This window comes from Notamacropus eugenii, chromosome 3 (assembly GCF_028372415.1).
Source record: "Notamacropus eugenii isolate mMacEug1 chromosome 3, mMacEug1.pri_v2, whole genome shotgun sequence".
In the NCBI taxonomy this organism is placed as follows: domain Eukaryota; kingdom Metazoa; phylum Chordata; class Mammalia; order Diprotodontia; family Macropodidae; genus Notamacropus; species Notamacropus eugenii.
Window position 1 is genome coordinate 191,310,538 of NC_092874.1, and position 19,437 is coordinate 191,329,974.

Consider the following 19,437-nt stretch of genomic DNA (forward strand, 5'->3'; position numbering starts at 1 on the left):
GTGGCACTTGGAACTGAGTTTTTAAGGAAATTAGAGATTCTGAGTGACAGAAGTAAGAAAGGAGTGTGTTAAAAGCATGAGAGACAGCTTGTGCAAAGGCAGGAGATGAAGTGTCATGCGGAAGGAATAGCAAGAAAGTCATTTTGACTAGATCAGAGAGTGGATGAAAGGGAATAATGTGCAATCCTAAAGTGGAAGATTGGAGCCAGGTTATGAAGAGGAGCTTTAAATGTCAAACAGTAGTTTATGCTTGGTCCTGAAAATAATACTCCTGGAACTTATTGAGCAGGAAAGTAACTTGGTTGGCCTTGTGCTTTGGAAGAATCATTTTGCAGCTGTGTGGAAGATGTATGGGAGTGGGGAGAGCTTTGAGGCAAGTAGATCAATTAGGAAGACTGTGACTGCAGTATAGGTTAGGGTTCCTGCACTAGGGTGGTGACTGAAAGTAGTGAGAAAGGAGATAGATGTGGAAGCTGTTAAGCATGAGTAAGAAAGTGTGAAGTAACAGTTAAGGATGACCCCAGAGTTTGAGTGACTACAGGAATGTTGGTGCCACTGACAGAAATAGGAAGTTTGAAAGAGGGATAGGTTTGGGGGCAAAAAATAACAAGTTTTGCTTTTGATATGTTAATGTGAGAGGGCCATGGTACATTGATTTTAAATGCCTTGACTAATAGGCATTTGTTGCTGCATGACAGCAGGACTAAAGCTCTGGGGTCATCTGCAAAGAGATGATAGTTGAACCTATGAAGTCACCAGGAGAGAGAGAAGAGAGCCCAGGATTAAATCTAGGGACACCAATAATTAGAGGCCCTGCCATGGAGGATGGTGCAGCAAAGGAGACTGAAAAGACTGAACATGGTCATACAGGAAGAGAAACCAAGAAGGAACATAAAAACTCTTGAGAAGAGAGTGTCTTTAGGAGGAGAGGTTGTTTCACAGTGTCATGCTATAGACTTTGGGAAGGATGAGGACTGAGAAAAGACCTTTACTTGGGACAAAGAAAAGTAATGAAGCTTATTGATGGTAATCTTTACAACATTTTCTATCTATAAAAAATACGCAACTTGTCCTTTTGCTACAGTCAGCTTGTTTTATATGATTTGGCCTTGAGGTCACTAGATTTCAAAACATTCTTTAATTTTTTGTAATAAAATCATGCATCACATTAGATACTAAGTTTACCTTTGAAGAACAATCCAGTTTTTAAAATCTAGCCTGGATTATAGTTGATAGGTTAAAAAAGCTGGGAATTAAATCTGGGAATTTCCCAGGCCATTAAAGCATTGTTTATCTCCTTCTCTTGGACAAATCTCTTAATCTTTTATGATTTTCAAATTTAGGGATTTCTTTAATTCCAGAACAATTCTGTTTTGTAGCATATTTATTAGAGTTCATCATTGTCTCAACGGGGGAAAGACTTTCAGGCCTACTGGAAATTTAAAAAAGTGTCTCAGACTTTTTGTTCATTTGATATTTTACAGTCTGATTGTTGAATCATAGGTGTAGATCTAGAAGGAATCTTAGATGATTTTTAGCCCAATTTTAATTTTACAGATGAAGAAACTGAGACTAAAGAGGTTAAGTGAAATGTCCAGGTTCACCCTGCTTACAAGTGTCATAAATTAGAATTTGAACTCATATCTTTCTGACTGAGCCCAACATTCTGTCCACAATGCCTAATCTCTGGTGAAAATAGAGAAGATACAGGCTCACCAGAACTTCTGACAATGCTTTTGATACAACGTTGAATGTAAAAGTGAATTTCAGTAAAAGTGACCAATTGTCAGTATTCCAGCAGTATTCCAGTCTTTGTAGTGTCTTGCTCATTCATGACAGGTGCTATTTTGTCATAGCAACAGTTAGCAGCTTTCATAGAACTTTTTTTCTTCCAATTTTAAGAAGTCTGTACTACACTGTAGAGGACTTAGTAACAACATTCTTCTGGCTGCTAAGTCTGAAGGATTTTGCTTATTCCTGAGAATTAATTCAGTTTTTTTGAAACCCTTGATTGGAAGAGGATGGTGGCAAGGGGTTTCAAAATGTAGCAGAAGAGAAAAGAGGGAAACTAATAGTGAGTTATCTCCTTTTTTTTTTTTTCACCAAAGACAAGACTTTTTTTTTTTCACTAAGAAGATAGAGAAGACAATGGGGTTCAGGTTTTGAGAAGATTTAAAATAGCAGCTGTAGGTGGATGGTATGTTAGAGAATCAGTTAAGGAAAAGTAAATTATTGTTTTGCTGTAGTGAGAGTACAGTTGAGACTAGATAACCTAAATTTGTGGTGTCTCTTCAGCATGATTTCATGGCTTCCTCTAGCAGGTGAGTAGGAGTCAATAAGGTAGATGATGGGAATAATTTGTGTTTGGATTTTGGCAAGGCATTAGTAACAAGAGGGGAAGTTGAAAATAGAGAAGAGTGTGACCTGATTAACCAAAGTAACAAGATTGGGAAGGGAGGAATACAGATGCTGGAGAGTAGTGTGGAATGTAGTGTACTGGATGTGGAAAAGAGGATGGAAAATAGGTTTTTGAGGAATGAGATATAGGAACATATGGGATGATAGCTAGGAGGTCATATTAAGGAATTTCAGCCTTCTAGATCACAGATGTGGAATACTTGTGGATGACAAAAAGATCAAAGATGGGACCATCTCTGTGGCTGTGATGCAGAAAACGAATAGATCATAGGAGTTGAGACTGAGGAACTGAGAGGCCAGAGTGTTTCAACACGTTGACATTTTCTGGAGTAAAAGCAAAAATTAGGAACAAAGGGAAACAATATAAGCCAGTACAGAATTCCTTTATAAATGAGGGAGAATGACCTGAGGGCCAGTAGATACTTGCTACCATTATCAGATTTGGTGATATATTTAGATAGAGTGAACCTCAAAGGAGGAGGCTGCTGAGTGAGGGAGGAGCAAGGACCAACTCCTAGGAACAGTGGGTCAGGATTGGGGAAAAGAAAAATGTGTAGCCAGTAGTGGAAAAAGATGACTAGGGATGCGGCACTTTTTGGGAGGAGCCAGGTCTCCAGAAGATGGAAGGAGCAAGAGAGGAAATAGTTAAAATGAAAAGTTCTTGGTTAACAATGGAGAGCACGGTGGAAGGGGCAAACAGAGCACAGGCTGTGTGACAGGGTTACTGATGTGTTGAACGTTATGGGGATGTAGGAATGGAAAGTGGGGGCCAAGATGTGCAGATAAGTCCCATAAGCTGTTCTCCTTACTTTCACTGATTTATTACTAATTACTGCTCTGAATTTCATCTAGTGCCATATTTACACTAGATTTTAGTGTCTTGTGAATTGCTGCTATTGATAAATCCTGAAAATCTTCCAAGATTTCATTTAAAACTTACTAGGAATGAGATTATTGTGGTGTCTATACAAATAAGCAGCAGACCACTTGATAGAAGTATTTTAACAAATTAGTTACATAGGTTGTATTATATCCTAAATAATGGTATATTTGTCTATGTTCTTGTTTGCTCATTCTGTTCTTCACTCTTTCAGCTCATCGAGGTCATGATGATGATGCTTCCAGTACCAGTGAAGATGAAGGTTATCCTGAAGACATTGATCAAGATAAGCATGATGACAGCAGTGATGACAGTGACACCGACAGGTCAGATGCTGACAGTGAAGGAGAGGAGTTCATGCATCGTGATGATGAAGAGAGAGAGAACAATGAGGACAAAAAGTCAGGTGTGTGCAAATTCAGTCAGTTGAGCATTTATTAAATAATTACAAAAGGAAAGTTCCATTATACTTAGGCATAGTACGTTTTATAAACTAAAGGCACTTTGAAAAAATCTAAGTTAAGAATGTCTGCATATGGTTTGCTTTATAGTGAAATAATATCTCTATTTGGGAAAATTGAATAGCATAGGGTAATGTAGTGCTCTAGTTAAAATTAGGTACAAAAGAAGAATAACTGCATGAATTTTAGCACTCCAAGCTTTTGCATTGATGAAAAAATTCAGTTATATGTCCAGATTTGAAAATTCATGGGCTTTTGTATCCTGACAAGATTTATGGCAACTTCAAAGACCTAGAAATGATATTGGGGTGGAGGGGTATATTAAACATGTATGTGCATATGGGTAAAGAGCAGTTGCTGGCTCTAGGTCTTATATCAAGGAAAAAGTTCAGAAGCAATTAAGTAGGGTAGCAATCCCTTATCAAATGAAAGTCTGCAGTTCTGTTGCTCAGAGCCTTCAGAGTTTCCCAGCTGGCTGATAATGTTGGAGTCCATCAGCAGTCTGCTGAAACATCTAACTAGCTTACAGGCCTTTTGTTCGTATCCAAAACTGAGTTAAGAACTTGCTGAGTTCAGACCAAGAGGGCAGTGACCAGATTTTGCCCCACCACCTTGAGAACAGTGAAAATTTGCAGATGTCCAGCATGAACTGTCCCTTGGATCCTGGAATAACACAATAACCCCAAGAAAGCAGCAGAAAGACTCAAGAAGGCAAAAGCACAGCTCAGCTATCCCTCCTCCCTACCAAAAAAAAGTACAGCCATAACAAAGTCCAAAGGCAAGAAGTAGATTGGAATAATAAGTGAACCAAAAAAGAATCTCACAATAACGAATCAAGTAGTATTGACCAGAATAACCAAAACACAAATCCAGAAAAAGAACATAACTTCAAAACATCTATAGGCAAAATCTTAGCTTAAGTAAAAGTTCAACCAGAATTCTTGGATGAGATAATTGAAGAATTAACAAAAGCTAAAAAAGTGATTTTTAAAACTAAATGAAAGTGCTGGATGAAAAATTAAGAAAAGAAGTAAAAGAAATAAGAAAAGAAACCCAATCAGTGCAAACTTGGAGTACTAAAATTCATGCAGTTATCCTTATTATTTTCTTACTACTATTTTCAGTTATTTCTTATGGAAGAAAAATTTTAAAACATAATTAATAACCAGGTATAAATCTTTACCTAAGCAACAAATTCCCTGAAAATTAGAATCAAATAGATCAAATAGAAGCTAAAGTATAAAAACAAAATCAAAAGACTGAAAAAATAGAAAAAAATTAAGGTACCTCATAACAGAAACAACTGATCTGGAAAACAGAATGAGGAGAGGTAATTTAAGAATGATTAGACTGCTTGAAAGCCATGAATGAGAAAAAAAGCCTAAACATTGTGCTTCAAGAAATTATGAAAGAAAATTGTACATATCTCTTAGAAACAAAGTGCAGTGTAGAAATAGAAAAAATCCACCAATCTCCCCTTAAAGAAACCCCCAAAAGAAAATTTCCAGGAAGATAGTCAAAATCTACAACTTTTAGGTCAAAAAATATGTACCCAAAACAACCAGAGAGAAATAATTCAAATACCAGGGAGCCATAGTCAGAATCACACAATATTTAGCAGCCACCAATAAGCTGAGCAAAGAGCTTATAATGCCATATTTCAGAAGACATAAAAGATCTAGGCCTACAAACAAGAATTTATTTTACCCAGTAAAGTTGAATACAATACTATAGGGGGAAAAATGAATTCTTAGTGAAATAAAGGCTTTGCAAGGATTACTGATAAAAAGACCAGAGCTGAGTAGAAAATTTGAAATGCAATCACAGAAGATAAAAGAAGTATTAAAAAGTAGACAAGCTCCAGCACTTATCCTTGAACAAAGATAAACTTTATATTTTAATACACAGAGGTGATATAAATAGCATCTCAGAACTCTATCATCAGGGGTCATAGAAGGGAGTTTAATTGTACAGAGGGCCTTAGAGTAGATCTGTTAGGTTTTGATGACTTTAAAAAAAAGAATGGAAAAGGAAGGGTAGAGCAATATACTTAGGTGGGAAAAGAAAAAGTAGAGGAAGAATTACTAAAATTATCTCCCATAATTGGGTGCACAAGTAGAAATCTATACAAATGAGGGAATGGGAATAAGCAGCATTTAAATATCATTCATCTGAACTGGTTAAAGGAGTGAATATACAGACATGTACACTGTTAGATATAGAAATATATTTGATTCAATAAGTAAACAATAGGAGGGAGGAGGGGAAAAAAAGAGGGTAGGCAAAGGGAGGGATTAGTCCTGAGCAAAATACTCTTTAAAGTTTAGAAAACTGAGAAGGAAAGATATAAGAGACGGGATGGAAGGAAATACACAATTAACCATCATGTAATCATCATATGAGTGGGATGTACCTACCCTTACAAAAACTTAAGAGGACAGCAGAATCACACTTAAAGAAACACCCTTAAAACAGAAAGATATCCACTTAGACTTTAATGGGAGAAGGGGGGGGGTGATGATATTGAAGCAAAACCTATGCTTCAGCTGAAGTAAAAAATGAAGTAGCAATCGTGAAACATGATAAACAGCTGAAACTTGAGTGTTTCTCCTTTTTTTTTTTTTTTAAGGTCTCAGTGTACGATTTGCTGATGTTCCTGGAAAAGCACGAAAGAAAAAGAAAAATATGAAGGAATTAACACCTCTTCAAGCTATGATGCTTAGAATGGCAGGTAAAGATCAGTAGACCCATGTTTTTCTAAACCTTTCATTAATGATTATTTGATCATGTTTCCTGTTTTTATCAGCATGAATTTTCAGAAAACACTTATAATAATGATAATAATTAACATTAATATAACATCTTATGGTTACAAACTACATATTTCATTTGATCCTCATCAAAACCCTGTAAAGTCAGAACCACAGGTTTTATCCTTCTTTATAATGGAAGAACTCAAGGATCAGAGGTATTAATTTAGTTGCCCATAGTCACCCAGCTTGTAAATATGAACCTTGGTCTCTCCCTGACTCCAAGACTTCCATATTCTTTCAACTTTACCTTGTTTGTGATATTTACTGCAGTATTTTCTGTGATGGAGATATACAAAGTAAGTTAACTGTTCTCCCAGCTGTCTACCACCACCACTGTCTTTCTATTTGTATATTTTTCTCAGGTCAGGAAATTCCTGAAGAGGGACGAGAAGTGGAGGAATTTTCAGAGGATGATGAGGAGGAGGATTCTGATGACTCTGAGCCAGAGGATACAACACAGCAGCAGCACAAAGAAGGATCTCTTCCTGATGGGGCATCATCCTCTCCTGCTTCCCAACAGCAGCAACCACCTCCACAGTCTGTTCCTCCTACTCAAATACAGGCACCTCCCATGCCAGGGCCACCCCCTCTTGGACCACCACCTGCTCCACCATTACGACCACCTGGGCCACCCACTGGCCTTCCTCCTGGTCCACCTCCAGGTAAACATATTTGATATCCAAGTCTTTTACCCATGAAATTGGTTACGGGATAAACAAGAGCTGTCTCTGTATCCTGGAGTCCATACTTGAAGTGTTCATTTCTAACATTAAATACTTTCACAGTTGTTCATTTTTCTTTAAAACTTTCCTCTCTTTAGTTGCTTCATTTCCTCCTCAAGTATTTGTCCGAATCAGTTTTATGCTCAATTAACACGTGCCATCAAGGCTGTCGGTATTACTTTTGTAGGAGGCATTTGGGGCTATTTAAACCCTTGATTATGGAAAATTCTAGTTTTCATACATTTAGCAGATTTGTGGTGAAATTCAATCTTAGTGTAGTCCATTTTTTTCTAAAATAGAAACCCCAACAGATAATGAACAATGTCTTATGAACAAATATATAAAGTTGTTTACAACTCCCAGCTGATAATTTGTAGAACCTGTTATTTCCGATTCTGTTTCTTAAATTATTAGCCCAAAACATCTGTGATTGACAGAAAAGTTTATTTGATGTTCTGGTTCCCAGTGGCCCATAGCTGTCTCATTGCTTGATATGCTTCATTGGGGCCTTAAAAGGCTTGTTCTGTTGGTACTGTAATTGTCTACGTTATTTTAGTTTTTACCCACTAAGAGATCAGCAAGCATTACTTCAATGCAAAATCTTAAGAGTTATAGAAGAATGATAAGTTCATCAGACAACTAACTATTCATGTGCATTTAGTTGATTTTCCATTATAACTCTTAAGTTAAAGTGATAGTTTATCTTTGTACTGACATTTCATTTGTAAGTAAATTTACTTTGATTTAATAATTTTTCCTTTTACAGGAGCTCCTCCATTCTTAAGACCACCTGGAATGCCAGGGCTTCGAGGGCCTTTACCCAGGCTTTTACCTCCTGGTCCTCCACCAGGCAGGCCTCCTGGTCCACCACCAGGCCCACCTCCTGGTCTTCCTCCGGGTCCTCCTCCACGAGGACCACCACCGAGGCTACCTCCCCCAGCACCTCCAGGTAAAGAATTAGATTGGAGTATAAAAGAAGGACATTTTAGGGCTTAAATGTTTTATGTTAGCCATAGAGGGTATCGAATTTATAGAATTTGGATCTAAGAAAAATTCTGCCTCATATGCATGATGCCTTTTCCACAGTTCCTCAGTGTCACTAAGTCATTTGTCAAATTAAAGTACCACACTGGAACCTTTCAAGATTTAAGGCAGCTGAAGCAGCTAGCTATTTAGGATTTGCTAGTTACAGGTTTTGACTTATCACTCTTGCTGCCTCTGTTTTTCCTTTCCTTTCTCAAAACTCTTCTGTGCTTCGAATCCAGGTGCTTGCTAATCATAAAATAGACATTCTAATGATATTTTTATGTTATTTTTAAAAATGTCAAATTCCTTGTATATTACACAAGTCGTCAGACATATCTAAATTAAGGAACCCAGAGCCTTTTTTAAATGAAGTATTCAGAAGATTTTGTAAATATGACTACTTCATATTCAGATATAATTCTGCTTGTCCTTAGTATATGCAGAAAAATACTGATGAGCCATTAATAGGGCATATGCTATTTCTCTGATAATGATGTCATGTTCTGTTAAATCATATTCTTTGTCCTTTTGCTGTGTGCATTCTAGCCAAGGTTAGAGAGATTAATTAAGCCCTTAGAATGAGATTGTGTCCTTTTGGATATGGAAATGAAGCTTTTAAACTTGGCCTCAACAGTATCTGCTCTAAACAATGGAACTGATTCATTTAGGCTAACAAGAGAATCTGACTTTCAAGTTTGAATTTTTACTTGAAAAAGAGAGAGTAATTACCAGGTTCACCTTATATTTAAAATTCTTCCATTATTTGGGCTTTCACTTCATTTCTATTAAAATATATTAACATAGAGATGCCCCTGAGCTATTTTAAAAAGGCCATGCCAGCAGAACACAAGCTCCTAGCATGTACTAGACATACACCAAAAACAAAAAACCCAGCCACCTAGGAGTTTAAATTATAAGAACAGATAAAATTTAACAGAAATAAGTAAATTTGTGTTAATTTGAAAAAGTAGAAAAGATTTTCCAGGTCAAGGGGAAGACTAGGAAAAGCAGTTGGACATGTAGGAATTGACAGGTGAACTGAACTTGAGAAGTAGAGGAAAAGAGAATGCATTCAGGACATAAGAGATGGTCTCTGAAACTACACAGAGGGAAATGATAGGTTCATCTGATTTGGACAAAAGTTATTAAGCCACTTTGGCTAGAAACAGTAGATAATGGGAAGTAATAGGAGGTAAGTCTAGGAAATGAGAGATTAGAGCCAGACTGTAGATACAAGAGGTACTGTTGAATATGGAATTATAGAAGTGAAGGAGAAGGAAGAGGCAGGATGACTATAAGGTTAAGAACCTATGTTTACTGGAAAAGTAGGGGTTCCCCCAAAAGAAATATGAGGCTCATACCATGTGTACAGAGATAAGGTCAAAATGAGTACATGATTTACATATAAAAGATAAGCATATTAGGGGAGCATGGAGTATTTTACCTGTCAGATTTATGGATATGGGAAGAATTTATGACCAAACAAGAAAGGGAGCACATTACAGGATGTAAAATGGGTAACTGATTGCATCAAATTAAAAAACTTTTGCACAAACAAAAGCAGTGCAGCCAAGATTAGAAGGGAAGCAGGAAACTGGGGGTAAATATTTTACAAGTTTTTTAATAAAGGCCATATTTTTCAAATATGCAGAGAACTGAGTCAAATTTATAAGAATATGAGTCATTCCTCAATTAGTAAATAGTCAAAGGATATTAACAGGCAGTTTTCAGAACAAGGAATCAGAGCTATCTATAGTCATAAGAAAAAAATGCTCTAAATCACTATTGATCAGAGAAATGCAAATTAAAATAATTCTGAGGTACCTCCTCACACCTACCAGATTGGCTAATGTGACAGAAAAGGAAAATTACAAATGCTGGAGGAGATGTGGAAAAATAGGAACTGTAATGCATTGTTGGTGTTGTAAACTGATCCAACCATTCTGGAAAGCAATATGGAACTATGCCCAAAGGGCTATAATACTGAGCATACCCTTTGACCCAGTAATATCACTATGAGGTCTGTACCTCAAAGTGATCAAAGAAAAAGGAAAAGGAGCTACATATACAATATTTATAGGAGCTCTTTTTATGATGGCAAAGAATCAGAAATTGAGGGGATGCCCATCAATTGGGGCATGACAAAACGAGTTGTGGAATATGATTGTGTTGAAATACTATTGTGCTGTAAGACAGGATGAGCAACCTCAGACACTTGACACTTACTAGCTATATGACCTTGGGCAGGTCACTTAATCCCAATTGCTTTGCCTCCCCCCTCCAAAAAACAAACAAACAAACAAAAAACGAAATGAACCCAGACAGCTTAAGTGATTTACCCAAGGTCACACTGCTAATTAAGTAGCAAATCTCTAACTCAAACCAATTTCACTAACTGAGGAATGGAGGACAGTGCTGAGAGTTGACTGAGCATGGAGCTAGTGTTTTGGGCTTGAGAAAGAGTAGATGGTTTGGAATGGGCTTTGTGGGGACTATATGATAGTCAGTGAAGGAATGTTAAAAAGATTGCTGTATAGTATTTGTTGTGGTTGTTGTTGTTGTTTAAGTCATTTCAGTCATGCTCAACTGTTCATGACCCCATTTGGATTTTTCTTGGCAAAGATACTGGTGTGGTTTGCTATTTCCTTCTCCATCTCCTTTTACAGATGAGGAAACAGGTAAATAAGGTTAAGTGATTTGCCCAGGGGCACACAGCTAGTAAGTGTCTGAGGCTAGATTTGAACTCAGGAAGATGAGTCTTCCTGGCTCCAGGACCAGCACTCTATCCACTGGGCCATCTTGCTGACCCTGCAATATCATGAAAGCCAAATTCAGATAAGGTAACAAATTTGTAATCACTCAGTTGTCAAATAATGGAAGGCTCTTTGGGGAGATAAGAACATTGAATAAGGGCAAGGCTGGCAGTGTGAAGACTTCCTTTCCATGATATCTACCCCATAAGTTGTCACTTTTTTACAAAAATTTATTTAGGTAATTCATGGTGGTGTCATTTTGCGTGTTTTCTTCATAATAGGCATCCCTCCACCTCGTCCTGGTATGATGCGCCCACCTTTGGTGCCTCCTCTTGGACCTGCTCCACCTGGGCTTTTCCCACCAGCTCCCTTGCCGAATCCAGGGGTTTTAAGTGCCCCGCCTAATTTGATCCAGAGACCCAAAGTGGATGACACCAGTGCAGCCACTATTGAGAAGAAAGCCACAGCAACCATCAGTGCCAAGCCACAAATCACCAATCCCAAGGCAGAAATTACCAGATTTGTGCCCACTGCACTGAGAGTTCGACGAGAAAACAAAGGAGCTACTGCTGCTCCCCAAAGAAAGTCAGAAGAGGATTCTTCTTTACCCCTTGCCAAAGCAGTTCCTAAATCTGGCCCTTCTGCTCCTGTTTCAGTACAAACCAAGGATGATGTGTATGAAGCCTTCATGAAAGAGATGGAGGGGCTACTGTGACAGCTTATGATGCCAGGGGAGCTTTTAATCTCACAGGTTCATATTGGAAAACATGGTCCATAGAGAAAGGAGTTCTTATATATTGGACCTGAGTGCAGAAGAGTTTTACTCTGTCAGAGCATTTCCTAACTTCAGTGCAAGGATTGTCTTAATATTATTTACCTTTGGTTACAATTCACTGCACAGAAGAAAAGGATGTTTCATTCAGAGTAGACTGGTAAGCTTCTATAGCAGTGTCCCTTCACATCTCTGCTGTACCCATCACCACCACCATTCCCTTTTTTCTTTGGAGGCATGAATAGACAGGATTTTAGTATGTGTACTTTTTTTTTTTAAATCCTTTTCTTAAGTGGGTTTGGTAAGCCACTGGAATAGAAATTTGTCAGAAACTAATGCATTTCATCCAGTGTTTTTTGTGTTTTTACTTCTGGTTTTGTTTGCTTTTAATTTTCCTTGTAAATATTTTGTAACATTTTACTTGTAGTAAAATGGATCATAGCTTCATTTCCCTACTATGAAGCAGGATGTCTGGGGAGGACTATACATATGTATTAATTGAGATGACTTCTCAATGACAAAAAAAAATTTGAATGTCTCATGAAAGAAATAAATGTTCTACAAAAATAAACCTTGTCTTTATTATTCAGTTAATGTATAAATATAATTAATTAATGTGAGCAGAGAAAAGAAGAAACTATTTAGAATTTAGCTTGTAGGTTAAGAATGGGGGGAATGGGAAATGTGAGTGAATGTTTTAAGAAGAATTATTAGACATTATTAGGAAAAAAATGAAAATGTAAGAAAATGAAAAAATTTTGTGCTTTAGGAATTTCACACTGACCTTAGAACAATTCAGAAATTTTATGATAGCTCAGTGTGAGTTACTGTCTGTAGATAGTAGCCTTCTAACCTGATATGTAACCTCTTCTGACACTATTAAAGTCTTTTTTGTCTTTTTATAGTACATACTATATGGATTGTCTATGTAGATTATTGTAGTTTCCATTTTATGTTCTGAATACATATGCCTTACAGTTTACATCCTTACTAGGAAGTTAAAAAAGAAATTCTTAGCTATGAACCTCTGGCTCATGTGACAAATAAGATGATGAGGCCTAGAAATTTTCTCTGCTCCCCATGGCTTCTCAAACATCTCCAAAAAAGAAATGATATGCTAAAGACAAAACAACTTAAGCCGTCTCTGGACACCTGGAATCCAAAATAAGGTTTAAAGAAAACAAAAAACATGAATTGAGCCTACTCTGAGCTCATTCAATACCCTCTGCCACACCACACGTACCACTACCAGGAGTGAGGTTGCACTAACCCATCTAAAGCCTCAACAACAGATGGGCTTGGAACAAAACCTAATCCCACACACTGATCCTCCCTTCCTCTTCAAGTTGCAGAAGCTTGCTGGGGCCCCCAACAGTATTGCTGCATTCTGTACTACAAAAAATTTCTACAGGAGAACTGAGAAACAGGGAAAGGGACAGGAAACATATGTGGGTTTGAAGTAGAGCTCAACCCCATGCTACAAGCCTCCTATTCCCAGAGCCTTGGAGACCCAAACTCCCAAATGACAAGTCACCCTTGCCTAGTTGGAGTGCAACAGTGCTCTGAGAACTGCCAGGTCAGTGAGTAATGGAACAGGTTAGCCCAGCATGTGTGATGGTTTGTGTGCACTCCCCTAAGCCTGTGGGAAAGAACACAGCATTCAGCTGGGGACACGTGTCTCCCAAAAGGCACTTATGGACAGAGACAAGCTGATGAATCATGAATCAATTGCCCAGCTTAGAAGGAGGCTGAGATACTTTTGAGATCCAGCTCCCAGGGAGCTTATATCAGAGGGGAGTGAGTCAGAAATTGAATAAGGAAAAATAAAGGGTAGGTGGAAGAGGCTGAATTGACCTAAGGTTTGGGAAGAAGAAAACTCAAGACCTTGGTCATAAGCAGATGAATCAACAGGGAAAACACAGCAGAAGGAAATAGGGTCTCCAGATTAAATAAATTAGTTCAGGTATCTCTGACAAAATACTGCAAAATGAAACACTTGATGAGACAAGAGGACCCTGTGAAATTTGAGAAGAATATGAAACCACCATATACTTCCTGAGTGATTTGAAAGAGACATGAGAATTCAAAATTTGTGCTGCACAACAAAAGTAATAGAACAGAAAAGCTGTCTGATGGTGAATGTTACCAAAGAAAAGATGGAATAATAGATTGGGAATGCAAATACAAAAGTGAAGGATAATCCAAAACAAAAAAACCCTGATAGCTTTAAATATATATATGTATATTTAATACACATGTACATATATACTCACTACCAAAATAAAATATATTTATCTCAGAGACAGGATGTACAGAAACACCCTAAGGATCATGAGGCTCCCCCAAAAAATCTTTTAAGTCATAAGGAAATATATGAGAACCTCCCAGAACTTCTGAACATAAAATGAAATGTCAATTGAAAGAATTCATAGATTGCTTCTAGGAAAAAAATCTAAGACTACAAACCCTGTCACATAACAATTCAGTTCAGAAGCAAGTTCTGTAAGTAATCAGGAGAAAGACCCTCAAATACAAGGAAAAGGAAATTTGAATAACACAAAACTATTCTATACTCACCAGACAACCTAGGAGAGAATGGAATAATGTTTCAAAGTGCAATGCAGTTCAGAATGCAGCCCAGGATGCCCTTTGTGAATCTGAGCTTAACCATAAATGAAAAAAAAGATAGATATTCAATAAAAGGTGTTTGAAATATTCCTAGAAAGAGAACCAGACTTGAAGAAAATCTTTGCTTCTTGAACAAGCCAGACAACAGAAATGCAGGAAGGGTGAAAAAGCAGCAGCCAAGGACAGCAGCAGCAACAGTGACATCAGAGAGACCAGTAAGAAATTTTTTTCTAAATATACACCAGAAAACAGGAGTAAAAGTGGAAGTCAGTTGGAGATAAGTGAAGAAGCGCACTTGGGACATTATAGATAAAAGCTTGTGACACTCTGCCTACCCGAGAATCAATACTTTTTGTAGTGCTACATTACAGTGTGGGAGGGTACATGAAAGTAGGTGAGGGGCAAAATGGAGTTTGTGATGTGTATGGGTCAAATTAAGCAGTAGGGGGAAAATAACCTGTGTGGTCTCAGAGAGTAACCTGAAGGAGAGCAGGTGCTCCGAGGAGGAAAAAATTGAAAAGGGAAGAGAGGAGGGAGACCTTGCTTTGGTAATGAGGAAAAAAATTAACTTGAGGGAAAAAAAAACAATGTTACAACAACAGAGGAAAATACAAACCTAACTCAAAACTTTACATGTGAAGTAGTTAAACAATAAAAGGAAAAAGAGCGACATTGGATAAGAAAACAAAACTCTACAGTCTGTTGCTTACATCATAAAACAGAGAGGATGGGAAGCAATTTACTGTGCACAACTGAATTTTTAAAAGCAGGTGTTGCAGTCATGTTATCCAACAAAGCAAAAACATTTAAAAAACTAAAAGGAATAAGCTGAATACTGAAATAAACTATAAACAAGCTAATAGCAGTATTAAACTTACACTCTCAAAATACCACAGCATCCAGATTCATAAAAGAAACATTAACTGAGCTACAAGAAGACATAGTAACACAACAATGACAGGAGACTTCAATATTTCTTAGTTTTAGGTAAGTAACAGAAAGACAAAAGGAAAAATACAGAGCTGTACAAATTATATTATGCAACAGTTAAAATACTTATGGCATCTTCTGAATGGGACTGCAATAGAAATACACATATATGGAACTTCTACAAAAAATAACCATGTATTAGGACGCAGATATTGCAAAGAAATGTAAAAAAAGGCAAAAGTAATTAATATAGTCTTTATGGACCGTAGCACAACAAAAACAGTCATTGATTCAGGGACCTTAAAACATACAGACTCAAATGAACACTTAACAATGAAATCCTAAATAATGAGTCAGAAAAAAAATCATAGAAACAATGAACAAATATGTAGAAGAAAATAATAATGACGAAATAAAACCATAATTGGGATGCAGCCACAGCAGTCCTCAGGGTGTAAGAGCAGATCCCTTCAAACGTACATTAACAAAATTATTTTTTTTAAAAGGTTAATGGCCATCCACATGTAGAGAAAGAACTATGAAGTCAGAATGCAGAGCAAAGCAAATTAATCTCTTTTTTTATTTTGTTTTTAGTTTTTTTCTTTCTCATATTTCTCCCATTCATTATAATTCTTTTATGCAACATGAATAATGTGAAAATGTATTTAATAGGAATGTATGCATAGAACCCAGATCAGATTACATGCCATCTTGGGGAGGGAGGGGGAGAAAATTTAATACTTATGGAAGTGAATGTTGAAAACTAAAAATAAAGAAATTGAAAACTAAAAAAAAAGGTTAATGAACTGAATACGCATTTAAAAATTTTGTGGTTGTTTAGTTACATCTGACTCTTTGTAACCTTATTTGGGATTTTCATGGCAAGGATACTGAAGTATTTTGCCATTTCCTTCCCTAGTTCATTTTCCAGGGAAACCAAGACAAATAGGATTAAGTGACTTGCCCAGGGTCGCACAGTAAGCATCTGAGGTGAAATTTGAACTCATAAAAATGAGTCTTCCTGACTCCAGGCCTGGTGCTCTATCCACCGTGCCACATAGCTGTCCATTAAAACATTTAAAAGCTATCAAAAAAAATGCAAGCACAAAAGAAGATATATTACAAATTAGAGGGGAAGTAGATAAATTGAAAAAACTCATAGAAATGACAAATAAAACTGAAAGTTATTTCTTTGAAAAGGCTAATAAAATTGATAAGCCCTTAATCTGATAAAAAAAAAAAAAGACAGAAAATCAAATCAGTAAGTGAGCAAGGTGAAATCACATCAAAATGGGAAGAAATAAAAAGTATGATCAGAACATATTATGCACAGTTATAGTCTAACAAAACAAAACACAAAAAAGGACATGTCTTCAAAATTATAAAGTACCCAACCTATCAGAAGAATAGATCGAGATATTAACCCAGTCTCAGAAAAGGAAAAAGATCTAGCTGAAAAGCAACTACCAAAGGAAAAGATTTCAGGTCATGATGGATTTACGAGACAATATTATCAAATTTGCAAGAAAAAAAAATAGTACCCATACTTAACAACTTATTCTCCAAAACTGAAAAAGAAAGCAAACAATGCTTTACAGGAATCTTGTTTAAATACCTAACCCAGGGAAAGATAAAACACAGAAGGAAAACTATAGACAAATATCATTAATGAATACTGACAAAAAATTTAAACAAAATTTTGTCAGACTACAGCTATTTATCATTCATTATGACAAAATGGGATGCATACCAGCAATGTAAGAATAGTTCAACACTGGGAAAACAATATTAAAAACCAATGCATTTAAAACATGATCATCACAGTAAATGTAGAAAAAGCCTTCACTTTATTAGAATATAAACACTTCATCATCATGTATTTCCTTTTATTAGTCCAAAAATGTTTGCTTTTCTATGTTTCACTTGATTCCAGTGATTGCATTTTGACATATTTGGTCAGCCTATCAGAAATGCTTAAAAGTTCAAATCTGTATAGGAATATACTCAGATTTACAGTTATTCTTGATTGAAAATCTTTATTATTTGCCTTTTGGAATATCATATTCCAGTACTATATGATCATGACTATATTTCCTTGGAACTCAAACTTTTTATTTCTGCCTGTTTAAAATATTTTTTTTCCTTTTGAACTGGAACCTCTGGATTTTGGGCTAAAATGCTCCTGGGAGTTTTCAAATTGGGGTTTCTTTTAAGAGGTGATGGGGATATTCTATTTTCACTTTGCCCTCTGGTTCTCTTAGTTTTCATTTATGATTTCCTAATATATGACATCCAGCCTTCTTGCTTGGTCATGTTTTTCAGACTGTACAAAGATTCTTAGGTAATTTTTTTTTTTTAGCCAGTTGTTTTTTATAGTAGATACCTTATATTTTCCTAGGTTTTTTTTATTCTGTTCTAATATTTCTTGTTGTCTTTTGAATCTTTTACTTCTGTTTGGTTCATTCTAATTTTCAGGGAGTCTGTTTCTTTGATAAAGTTCATCACCTTTTGTTAAAAGTTATCTCCTTCCAATTCTTTCTTCCTGATTTGTCATTTAATTTGTAATTATATTTTGCATCTCTTGCTTTCTTTCTTCTAGTTTCGCTTACCATCCTTGAGGTCAAGCCAGTTTTTCCTTAAGATTATGTTTGGAATTGTTATGTATTTATTGTCTTCTGGCTTATACTTAAGCTTCTCTGGAACTATGAAATTTCTTGATAATCACTATTAATTTATTCAGTCACAATTTCAGCCTCAATTCTTGAATTGGGACTATCAGTCACAGAATGCCACCATTTTCCTTAAAGCATATGTTAAGTGCAGCTCCCTCTCCACCTCCCTCACACAGGCTTCTGCTTTGTTTGCATGCTTTCATTCTGGCATTTATTTTGAGGTCCTTTTCTAACTTCTAACTTTTTGTGTAGTCCTATACTAGATGAGACTCTTACCATTATTTCTTTCAATTTCTTGGTCATTATTTAGTAGTGCTATTTTTGTGTCTTTGCTGGAGTACATGAGTGGTAACCAGGAAGCTTTTTGTCATTCACTCCACTATCTTAATCCCAAAAATTATCTTAAGCTACTTCAACAAAAGGGTGGCTTCCAAGACAAGGCTAAGGTATAGGCCCACTATACTCTGCTCCCATCTAACCTCACCTGGAGTATTGTACTCAGTTCTAGTTGCCACCACTTTGGATTTTGATAATCTGGAGAGAATCCATTAAGAAGACTATCAAGCTGGAGAAGAACCTTGAGTCCTTTACATTTAAGGAGCATTTGAAAGCAGCAAACATGTTTAAACTGGAGAAAAGTCATAGGGACCTAATACTTGTCAATCAGTATTTAAAAGACTGTGATAAAGAAGAGGAACTTGTTTTATTGTCTTTTACTTCAATGGGTGGAAGTTGGAAAGAGGCAAGTTTAAGCTTGTCAGCAAAAACTTCCTATCAGTTAGAGGTATCCAGAACTGTGATGAGATGCTTTCAAAGGGCAATAGGTTTCCCCTCAATAGGAGTCTTCAAGCAGAACATGGATAGCAATTTTTCAATATATTGTAGTGAGAGTCTCTCTCTCTCTCTCTCTCTCTCTCTCTCTCTCTCTCTCTCTCTCTCTCTCTCTCTCTCTCTCTCTCTCAAATCTGGTCAGATCTAAATCAGTGGACATCAGACTCAAACAGCAACAGATTTCCTGCTGGATGCATATTTATTTTAAAAACCACGACTTATCATTATCTATGTTTTATTGTATCTTTATTTATTTTACTAAACACTTCCCAATTACAGTTTAACCTAGTTCTGACATTGGAGAAGAGCTCAAGGCTGTGAGTTTGACACCTCTGATCAGGTCGTTTTCAATTATGAAATTCTGTGATTCTGTAATAATAGCTGCTTAAATAATTGTCAAGAAACTCTCTCTCATCACCCTCCTTGTAACTGTCCCCATGATGTTTATATCTCAAATTTTTCTAGCATTCTTGTTTTGAAAGGGAGCTCCAGGATTGTTTCCCTTCTCATCTCTGCCTTCTGACTTCCTTC

The 19,437-nt window shown here is 36.5% G+C and overlaps 1 protein-coding gene across 13 annotated transcripts in view; it reads left to right on the forward strand.

Annotated features, from left to right (window-relative positions):
* WBP11 (WW domain binding protein 11) overlaps window positions 1-12,416 on the forward strand; it is a 29,483-nt gene extending 17,067 nt beyond the window's left edge. For all 13 annotated transcript variants that reach the window (XM_072653655.1, XM_072653653.1, XM_072653651.1 and 10 more), the window contains 5 exons: window positions 3,513-3,704; window positions 6,389-6,490; window positions 6,935-7,234; window positions 8,061-8,243; window positions 11,355-12,416. In XM_072653655.1, coding sequence (XP_072509756.1) covers window positions 3,513-3,704; window positions 6,389-6,490; window positions 6,935-7,234; window positions 8,061-8,243; window positions 11,355-11,788 — 1,211 coding nt within the window. In that variant the 3' untranslated portion in view covers window positions 11,789-12,416. The remainder of the gene's footprint in view (window positions 1-3,512; window positions 3,705-6,388; window positions 6,491-6,934; window positions 7,235-8,060; window positions 8,244-11,354) is intronic.
* The last annotated feature ends 7,021 nt before the right edge of the window (window positions 12,417-19,437 follow it).